Source organism: Nicotiana attenuata, unplaced genomic scaffold (genome assembly GCF_001879085.1).
Source record: "Nicotiana attenuata strain UT unplaced genomic scaffold, NIATTr2, whole genome shotgun sequence".
Taxonomy (NCBI): domain Eukaryota; kingdom Viridiplantae; phylum Streptophyta; class Magnoliopsida; order Solanales; family Solanaceae; genus Nicotiana; species Nicotiana attenuata.
The window spans coordinates 404,456-415,875 of record NW_017670665.1 but is presented as its reverse complement, the minus strand read 5'-3'; the positions used below and the strand labels follow the sequence as shown (position 1 = coordinate 415,875).

Here is an 11,420-nt window from a genome sequence, read left to right as displayed (position 1 = left end):
TAAAGTTACCTTAATAAGTGACTTGGATAAACATGTTTCAGTTTTACGCACCAGCTTCCTAAGGTACTAAATTTAGTCTTTTCAAGTCAATCATCTCTTACAGGATTTTTTTTTTTTTTTTTTTTTTTTTGATAAGAAGGTGAAGATTTTATTAAAAACAGTATCAAGCTAATACTCATCTCTTACAGGGGAATTAACTCCACTTTTCATTTGACAATTTTCAGTTCCACTTTGGAAGTCTAATTTTTACAAATCCTAAAGTGCAATCAAGAAAATTCTTTCCAAACTTTGCAAATGAAAAGCAACTTTGGTATGGAAGAAAAATTAGGGTGCAACTTCCGTCAATACCTGAAAGCATAAAAACTTGACCATCAAAAGCCCCCTCAAAATTCAGAACTGGGGAATGAACAGTTTATGCATGCGAAAATGCATCCTTAAAATAGGAGTTTAAGATATATTAGTACAAAGTGACGTTTAGACCAAGGATAGAATGGTAGCTACATGAAAGCCACTGTATTCTCTCTATTCCTTTTGCTTAAACATCACACTGAACATCGACTTTGACAAGGGAAATGTAGCACTAAAGACACTTTATGAAGTTCAAAACTTTGGGAGTCGATTAAAGACAAGCCTATGTGCTACGATAGAGGTTGGAACGAGTGAAATTGTGCAAGCATCAGTAGCGCTTCTAGATCCAATCAAAACTCAAAAACTGTTTCAGCTGCCTGATCGCAGAATTAGGCCAAGGGCAAAAGCTGATACTCCTCAGCATTCCTTCCCGATTTCCTCTCATAACCATCTTTCCATATCATAGATCATGCCTATGAGTTTCTTTTGGCCTAAGGCATTGAGACGGTCTCAGTGACAAAATTTCCCAAACATATGGGAACAATGAGCGGAGAAATGATTGGGAACAGTACGGCTTCTCTCAGCACCTCAAATGATTTTGTGCAATCCAATGTTCAAATCAGAAGATATAGAAATGAGGAGCGGGATTGCATGATGCCAAACAGCTTTGAAGACTCGCTTTTGATGGGCTTTAATGGACTGAGAAGGTTTGTGTGAATTGTACCTTATGTCAAAAATGTGGATGACTGGATCAACCGACCCTGATGTTATGTACAAGCCATCAGGCGACCAAGCCTGGTTTATAAGAGCTGACTGTGAGTCACTACTTTCTTGCTTCCACCCAAAGGCTTGAACCTCTGTCTGCCTCAATCTAAAATCAAATAAGCGAAGCTGTCTCTCTATAGTCCTGCATTAAAAGCATGCACTCAGAGAATTAGATTAAGCAAATTTCAGAGTATGCAAGTAATTGCCTCAAAAGACACATTTGTGCTAAGATTCTACCTATTACAAGATAATGGACTAATATCATAAACAGAGCTAATCAAGAATTCAAGATTAAAAAGGAATGGTACTTACATTTCGAAAAAGAAAAAAAAAAAGAAAGGAGGACAAAACAAGAAATCATCACAATGCAGGAATGAACCTTGAGAACCTGTACCAAAGGAATACTGTTTTTTCCCTAGAAGGCCCGTCTATCCCCTGCTTTTCGGAGGAGTGTCTTCCTAGCATTCTTAAAGCAATCTGGGCTGATCATGGTTTTGATCAATTTGTCCTGATTCTCTTGACTAATAATGGATCCATATTAGATGCCAGAATTCACAGTAATCAATAAATGCCTTTTTTACTATTAAGTCTAAGATAAAAGGCTTGTCTACCATGATAGAAGCATCCAACATGAGCCAATTTAGTACAAAAGTGATGCGTAGACCAATTTACAAGATAATGGACTAATATCAAAAAAAAAAAAAAAAAAAGCTAATCAAGAATTCAAGATTAAAAAGAAACGGTACTCACATTTTGAAGAAAATAAAAGTAAAAAAGAAATCATCACAATGCAGGAATGAACCTTGAGAACCTGCACTAAGGTCACTATGTTTTGTTCCTAAAAGGCCAGTCTCTCTCTGCTTTTCGGAGGAGTGTCTTCCTAGCAATCCTAAAGCATTCTGGGATGATCATGGATTTGATTAATTTGTCCTGATTCTCTTGACTAATTATGGATCCATATTAAATGCCAGAATTCAACAAAAGCCTTTGCACCAATAGGTCTAAGATAAAGAGCTTGTCTAAGATGTTTGAAGCATCCTGCATAAAGCCAATATATCTTCCTTCTCCTCCATCTTAATTACACCAAATTCTCCTTGCACCTTCCAGAAGAATCTGGCTCTAGATTCAGTTCATAGTATCCCATTTTAACCTCCCATTTTGCCCGATCGGGGTAGGGGTAAGGTCTGCGTACACACTACCTTCTCCAGACCCCACTTTGTGGGATTTTACTGGGCCGTTGTTGTTGTTGTTGTTGTTGTTTGCATAGAACCATCCGAATGATGGTTTAGCTTCTGATCCTGCTTCAACTAAAGATTGCAACTCCGCCACAAAGATGATAGAATTATCCACATAGATTACCATGACCTACCTCATTCTATCAACTGATCCCTTCAACCCCAGAGATTGAAGACCATATAGTCAAGGCTATTATATTGATCTTTTTCTAGCTTGGTTCTTAATATTCATTACAAATTGGGGCTGTCAAAAATAAACAGGAAAAGAATAAAATGGAGCTATTTAGTTTGGTTCTAGCAATAGAAAACTTCAAAACTTTAAATATGAGCATGCTCATTCACATGACAAGATCAAAGCCAGAAGCATGTCATATTTCTATGCTTACTAGATCACCTTGCAGCAAAAAGAGAACCCCTGGATCTTATATCTATTTCAAGTCTCGGCATTAGCATTGGATGGAAATTTTCCCTTATAATTCAGAAACTCTTTGGCATTGGAACTTAAGTTCCTTCAACAATTTAGGGCACACTGCAGTGAGGGTCTCAAATTACACATTTATGCAATGACCCAAAACCAGTATAACAACTACTACTACTATTACACCTCGATCCCAAGCAAGTTGGGGTAGACAAGAAACGCAACCAAATACAGTATTAGATACACCTATAAATTATAACCAAATCATTGTTGTTCATAAGTGCAATATTTTTTTTAAGTACTTAAGGAATAACTCAATAGAGTTTATGAGAGATTTTGGGGAAGTCTTCTGATAATGCATTCCTCGCGAGAATAAATATTTTTGAAGAGTGCACAGTATTCCAAATAAAAGTAACAACACTATAAGAAAGAGGGACTTTTGCAGGAGAAAGGACTGAGAACATAGCTAGGAATTAATAGTAGGTAAAAATGCACCTAAAGATCATAGAAAGAGCATTGTGAACTTTACCCTGTCTGAACCATAAAGAGATTGAAATCACACGGATTAGGTAGGACACTCATGCATTTATTTTCAATTTGATGCTTGTATTCTGCTCTTTGAGCTAGCAAATCAAATCCAATGATCCGCTTGTCTGCTCCAGCAGACATCACAACTTTCTTATGCTGCAAACCGGCAACACCCATCACGGCAGACGAATGCAAACTTCTATGCAATGCTTTAGGCTTCCACGAATTTTCTCCATCTACATTGCTCCACAGGACAGCTGCATGATCACTACCACCAGTAACGAAATATACATCTTCCCACGGCATGAACATTATGTTGTTGATTATCCCTTTAACATGAGGCTTCTCCACCAGGAAACTTACACGCGTTTTCTGTTGATACAAAGCACATGAGAATATAACAAGAATAAAATCAAAGTAATATTTGATGTGATTGGATGCCTGGTGTGCTTTGAAATACGACATACTTGGGCCTCAAACAACTTCAGAAGCTGGAAAAGTTGTTTTTTAAATGAGAGATCAATTTTTAGTGGAGAAGACAGGAAAATAATGCAATTATAGTTAATAGACCTTAGTTTAGTTTGGTCAGGGGGAACCTATGAGTACGAGGGTTATTTGACGCCTCTAATATGGCGGTTAACTGAAGAGAATGAAAAAGGAAAAAAGATACTGACCTCGTAGGATCATTAGGTCCATATTTTACAAGTTAATCGTCATCAAAGGTACTTTCATGTGTTAGAGAATATTATGGACAAGAACATAATAAGAGAACAAGTAACAATACAAGTACTTTAATCCTCTTTTACAGCTCAAAAGAATAAATTAAGTACTTCAATTTATCAGTTTAAGGACCAATACTCAAGAGTCAAAGGATTTCCTCATCCTTCCCCTACGGCTCTCCATCCGAAAGACCTATGATCTGGGTCTCATATGTCCATTTATCTATTCAACCACTACGACAAACCTTTGCATAGACAGTTCTATGCATAAAATCAGGAAGTGAAAGTGGATTAATATACTGTTCTGGCTATAATGAAATCATAATGCAACCTAATGTAAAGGACTTAGCACATGCCACAGACATGTAACCATGGGTTTTCTATCCAATGAGCTTGTCATATAATTTCACCGGAGTTTATCTCAGACTTAAACCTGTACCTCTTTTCCTTTAAGATTCAAGATTGAAATTTGAGAATCCCCACCATCAGCACTATAAACCGAGAAAAGACTATTGCCTTCTGGATGCCAGGCTACATCTTCTGGCCATCTCCTATGCTTGGATGAAAGGCAATCAGTGGAACTAAGACGATTAGCAGTTGACCTGATTATCCAAAAAAACGAAAAAGGTCACTCAAATCATCAGCACACAAAAAAATCAGCATTTAAAAGTTATTGCTGCCAGAAGTAGGCTTTCGCCTTCAAAAATAATCTCACTCTCACAAATGAAAGCGATAAGGATACGGCTAAGGAAGTTGACTTTTCGAACTTTTAACATACCCTCTGCCATGTATCTGCCATAGGTTGATAATCCCATCCAATGCACTGCATATTCAAGGGCAACCTAAATTATCATTCAGGATCAAATGAAGCTATATGCAAAACCCATTTGTTACATTCTATGCCAGATGCTCGAAAATGCCAATGGAAAGAATAAAATACGCGACTACATTGGGCCTTAGTCAAGAGAAATAAAGTGCAATGGACATCACGTCAAGGAAAAAACATCAGCTAGTATCTTCACAAATTAATAGATGCTATCAGCAGCAAGAGTTCCCAAGTCAGTCACAACTCTTAAGCACTGTTATACCTGCTTGCAAAAAGTTCATTATTTGTAGGACTTGAGATAATTGTTCTCATCTTTCTCTTGTGCTGACTAGATATGACACAGGATGTCTGGCAGCGTATCATGCTTGCTGAAGAGCAGCTACCTATCAATGGTATCAGCTCTTTATGCTCTTTCTGCTCTGTATTTAGAAAGCAAACATGATAAATATACTCGTCATTTCGTAACTTTCATCCAAAAGGCTTTCATGCAACATGCTAATAGCAGTGATCAAATATAACTAACAAAAGTCATGATATAACTACAATATTACCAAACTTCCTTTTTGTTCTAGGCTGAATTTCAGAAGCTTCCTTCTCAGGTGTTCTCTGACTTTTATCTTCTTTTAACCTTGCCATACTAGTACCGTGAGCAAACCCTGATCCACCAGCCTGAGGATCAGAACCACTTGAGATTTTAGGACCAGATTCTAACATCTTCAGAGGTTGAGATACTCTTGGTTTCACATCGGGAATGACAAGTGGTGGTTTCGCCTGGGGCACACTGCGAGAAGTATATTCACTTTTCAGGAAAGGACTTGCCACTTTCCGATCTGGTGCTGGAGACTTCCTAAACGGTGTATTGCTGTCCTGGCTAGGTTGTGGTTTAGTTTCAGACAAGCTAAGAGAAGAGCCCTCATTTATCTGAATGGGACTTGGGGATCTTTTTTTGGCTGTCACTGGACTCTTTCCAATCCCACGGGAGCTTGTGGATGTTGCTATGTTCTCTCGTCCCCGAAGACGAGCTAATTTCAGCTGTGTCTCCTCTAGCCTCTTCTCTGCTTGATCGAACTACACAATTCATCCAATGGAGGAGAAATTGGGGATGTCAATTTTGCTCCCAAAAAGTACAAGAACAACTCTTTAAAGAAACAAAAAATGTATTCCATGTAACTATAGAAATGTAAATCATCCTCCAAGTAGCAGCTAACATTCGATACATCATGCTGAATTTGATGCTTCAGTGAACTGCATCAAATTAAATAGGAAATGAACTGCCAATATACAAGCAATTCTGTTGCAATATAATAACTTTGGCTCCTAGATGGATCTCTCTTGTGACAGGCAAAAGATAACTGAAAGCTTTTCACTCATCCAATCTATGCTTAAATATGTGTGTCAATGCATGTAAGGAAACACTAGGAAAAAGGTATCATGCCTCCTTCTCAGCCAGAAGCAAGCATGCAACTGTCGAAAACAGGAGTGAAAGAATAAAGACCCCAGAATGTGACTTTCATGTATAAAGAGTCAACAAAGTTGTTAGATATGCCACCGCAGTTACTGCACACATAAATGACTATAGTATTCAAAACAGCCAGCTCATATTCCAATAGAAGTCCTCAAAATGACACCATTTGCCTCAAAGGTGCAAGGTCACATGTTTACTACTGACATCAACTTAAAGTTGAGGAAACTGCCTTTTCTTTTGGGGTGGGGGGTCGGGTCAAGAAGTTTGTAAAGACAGAAGAAAGAAGAGATTTGGGAATGAATTGCAATTATCCCCTCAAGCATGCTGAGATTTAAATAGTTTTACAAGAAACTCAGAAGAAAAAAAAAAGGAAAAAAGTAATCCTATACCTAATTGCACAATTACAGCCTACAGGGATCTCAAACCTTTCCCATACTTACAAGGTACAGATTATTGCATACTTACAATTTCCTAATATTGACATTTTTAACAAAGTTGAGGAAACTACTATATCAGACAGCCACTAAATGTTGCCTCAATTCTCTCCTAATATCTACTTGAACTTGGGAACAGAAGAAGAGAATGGACAGTTTTAAGGTTTTCTAAATATAGCATCTAGCAATTGCATCTATCTTTATCGGAATACTTGTTATCAATGGGAAGACAAAACATCCAGCTAACAACTACATCAACAGTTCGTATTACCCCGAAAAAGAAAGAAGACAAACAAACACAACAGTTATCTTTTACCCTAATTACAGTCCTTGCTGAGGATTCGCATTCTACCTTATCAGAATTTCCATGTTTCTCACAAGGTTAACTTGTCCACTTGAAAACTATGGTAAGCAAGGATTCCTAAAATCATATTACAAATGCAATGCAAACAGATTTGAGAAATTAGTGGGAATACAATCAAGCCAAATGGTCCAAGTCTTCCAACAGTCCAGCCAATGACATTCCTATCGGCGACCAAGAAAAGAAATGGTAACTCTCTGAACTTCCAATAGACTGGATTTGACACAGAATTTATTTGCAAATAAGCCATAATGTAGATCCAATAGGCTGTTATGGAGGTATTTAGCATCAAGAAAAAGTAAAAGGTACGAGCTTTAAGCTTTCTCTTTGCGCTTCGACAAACAGTAAAAGTTAAAAGAAGGTAAAGATGGGGGATGCCATTAATGCTCCGAAAATTAAGAGAATGACTTCGAGAATAAAAGGTAAGTCATTCCCTAGGTTGCAGCCAGCATTCAACGCACGTCCTTTGGTGAATTAAATGCTAGCCAGCGTAAGTTGAGAGGTAATTACAAGAAAGTATGCAGGTATATAAATCGCTCTAAAAGCAATTCCGAAGTCCAATTACTTTAGCTCCTAGATGTGTCTCTCGCATGCACTAGATAAATAAAAGCCTTTTACACTTTATTCATTAAATTCCATGTTTAAATATGTATGTCAATGTGTATAAGGTAGCAGTATGAAAGTGGTATCACGGATCCTTCTCATCAAGAAGGAAACTTGCAACTGCCAGAAAAGGGGAGAGAAAAACAAAGACCCCAAAATTTACATTCATGTATCTTTGTCAGCAAGACTGCTGGGCATGCCACCACCGTTACAGCCAGCTCATTTTCCAGTTGACGTCCTCAAATGCCATCATTTGCCTTAAAGGTGCACTGGTTCACATAATTTTACTGACATAAACTGTGCTACATTTCATCTGTTCAAGCGTTGTAGCGACTGTTACATCTCGTTACCACTAAACATTACCTCGATTCTTCATCCTCAAAAGTCCTTATAACAGGGAACTAAGATAAAATGTTGGGAAAGTTTCCAGAGTTTGCAAAAATAGTATCTCACAATTGGATCTATTTTACTGAACCACTATAGTTACCAAGGAAAGACCAAACATCCAACTAATGAGTGTATTAGCATGTCATATTAACCCCAAAAGAGAAATAAGAAACAAAAATGCAAAAACAGCAACTAGCTTTTTACCCTAATTACCACCTTATCGAAATTCCCACTTGTTTGGATCAAACTGGGTTTGTTGTTGTTGTTGTTGTACCACCTTATCGAAATTGTCATGTTGCGCACTCCAATAAACTCAAAATTATGGTAAGCATGGATGCTTAATATCAGATCACAAATGCAATGCAATCCGATGAATAATCCAAAATATCGAATTCGAGGAATCAGTAGGAATGAAGCAACTTAAATGGACCAATCGTCTTACAATGCAGCTCATTAACATCCCCAATATTCGCAACCAAAAAAGGCAACTTTGCTTCTGATTCAGGTGTTTTATCAACATACATTTATTTGCAAATCAGAACATTTAATGAAAATTCAACCGGCCACTATGGGAAGTATTTAACTTAAGAAAAAGGTAAAAGGTACAAGTTTTACACCCTCTCTTGACGCTTTGCACCGACCAGCAGGGCCGGATGCAGCAGTGCTGAAGCTGGTGCTACCGACCCCACTGCTCTTGATTCAAACTATATTATACAGTTAATCAATTTCAAACTGCATATGTCTATATGTGTGTATTTCCAAGGGAGTAGCCAAACGTTGAAGGGCTGGAATGACAATCTCAAAACCTAAGTTCCAATGAATTTTCTTCACATCTGTCTAACCTCAATCGGTAGTGTTTCTGCCGGTGGGTAACTAAGACGGATCCAAGATTTCAACTTTATGGGTTCAAGTTTGATATTCTACCACAATTCATTTGATTTACTGGATCCGCAATCAATTATTTGTACGTACTTAGTGAATTTCTTAAAAACATACAGGGTATCCGAGTGGGTAGAGTCACCGGTTGGATTAGCTAGCTCGAATACCATGTTATAGAGAAGTATGTCTGTATGTGTATATAAAATAAGTTCACACTGACTATCACGAAGTAGAAACAATTGCATTTTCATTTAATGAAATCACTGAGTTAAATTTCAGGATCGCCGGATCAATGAACTACTTTTACAACTAATAAAATCATTCAGAATCAATATAAGAGTATAAATAAAAATACCTGAGAAGTGTAATAGGAGAGGCGTTGGCGAAGATGTTCAACTTCTTTAGTGCGGTGTTCAATGAGAGCTACAAGTGCTTCCTCTTGCTCCTTTTTGTTCTCTTCTTCAATTCCATTGGCTTTATCTTCTTCGGTTTCAATCTTCGGCTTTTTCAGAACCGGAGGAGGTGTATTCATTTTTACACAACTTTTTTCCTCTTTGATCAAGTATATTGGCGGCGGTGACGATAATACTGCCGTCTTCTTCTTACAGTCTACCGTCGTCCGACCGACTTCCGGTTCGACAAGTTCAAGGTGGATGTTTGGTGTTTATCCAGGTGCGTATTGTGTATTTTTTCTTTCCATATAATGGGTGTAAATTATGATAAATGTTTTACTGCTAATACGGATACGTTATCAATGACTCAAACAAATAAGAAATGATTATTACTCAAGTTTTTTTGCCCTTTTTGGAGCATTAATTCATCTTGGATGGCTATATACTCATTTTTTGTTTTGCCCTCTTTACTAATTAAACTCCTAAACTCGCAATTAATTATAAAATTTTAATAGACCAAGAAATAAGATATGTGTTTGCTATGTTTATGATATAACTTTATCAGATCTGATCCAATTTTACATGACACTATTATTTCTTAGTTCTTACTAGTCAAAATAGGTATTGTGACAATATATTTTGATACTTTCTAGAGGTAGACTTTAATAGGTTAGCATAATTCAAACTTTATATATTTTTTAACTCTTTATTCTTATTGAAAGGAAAGGAGTAGTATAATTCTATATCGTATTATCTTCTAATAAATTTTTAAATCTTCTTTGCTAACCTATCCCTCCCCTCGCCCACCCTAACCCGACAACACCCATCCATGAAAATATACTCAATCTTAAAAACATAATTTATACGTTATAATTTTCTTAAATACATTTTTTTGTTAAATATATCTGATAATCTTAGGAATATGCAATTAAATTGTACAAAAATAAAAGGATGTCCACGGAAAGGATAGAGGAAGTATTGGAATGTAAAATGTTGTCTTTATATTATGGATCCTTTATAGAATTTAATTTTGTACGAACAAGGAAACTAGTGATTTTCAGCCTTCTTTATGTGATGTTAATACGTGAATCTTGATTAATATAATTTTCTCCGATTCCTTTAAGTGCAATTAGGATTATAATAAAACTAACATTAAGCCTTCTATAACATGAAAGAAAAAGAAATGGTATTAACATTAATAGAAGGATAAAAAAAGTCCCACAATAAGACCAGAACAAAAGTATGATTTCACCTTTGGTGGCCATTTTTCCTTTTTCTTTTTTGACCATCTCATTCCAAAAGAAAAAACCCACCCATAGATGACCTCATTTTCTTTGTATCATATAGTATGTATTTTCGTTTTCTTCGATTGAAAGCCAACCCTGTTAGCTAATATAAATTTTGTTTTCTGAAATAGAAAAAGCAAAGCCAACCCTTATTAGCTAATATAAAAAGAGATTACCAAATAATAACAGTTCATGTAAATCTCTTCCTGATTATGCCAGACCAATCTGCATAGGAAAGGGCAGTAGGTGATGTTATTACACTGTATTTGTAAAATAAATTCTGGAAATATAAATGAATATAAACAGTAATGAATATAAACAGAAATGACATAAACCAATTCGACGAGCCCACTGAATTCACAGTGTTTCCTTAAGGAATTTAATCCCCTCCTAGTACCCAAGGTTATGGATTATTTCCTCCCAGGATAGAACGAATTACACACTGGGTAGTGGTACTTCAAACCCAGTGTTTCAGCGAACACAAAGTTCGGTAGCAAATCACACTTACTTTTTGCTTTGTTTTGATGCTAAAAGTATGCAGAAGAAGGAGAGGAAACTCAGAAAATTGTAGTTAAAATTCTGAGCAGAATAGTGTTGTATTTATAGCCAAAGTTGGGTCTCTTCAGAATGGTTGTTTATGCAAAACGCCCACAACATAAATGCCATTACATAAATGGCCATTTACTCAATAATAAAGAGGGAAAATAAAGAGGGAAAATTGAAGAGGGTAGTTACTTTTCTGTTACCAAAACAGAAAAACGGATTGGATTTAAT

The 11,420-nt window shown here is 36.6% G+C and overlaps 1 protein-coding gene across 1 annotated transcript; it reads right to left on the bottom strand.

Moving 5' to 3' along the window:
• Positions 1 to 345: 345 nt before the first annotated feature.
• LOC109242052 lies at positions 346 to 9,744 on the bottom strand. The gene is made up of 7 exons (XM_019408880.1): positions 9,324 to 9,744; positions 5,391 to 5,907; positions 5,102 to 5,258; positions 4,792 to 4,836; positions 4,453 to 4,615; positions 3,296 to 3,666; positions 346 to 1,255 (listed from the first exon to the last, which is right to left on the bottom strand). Exons 1-7 carry the CDS (start codon positions 9,498 to 9,500, stop codon positions 937 to 939), a joined length of 1,749 nt encoding a protein of 582 aa, XP_019264425.1. The 5' UTR covers positions 9,501 to 9,744; the 3' UTR covers positions 346 to 936.
• Positions 9,745 to 11,420: the final 1,676 nt, after the last annotated feature.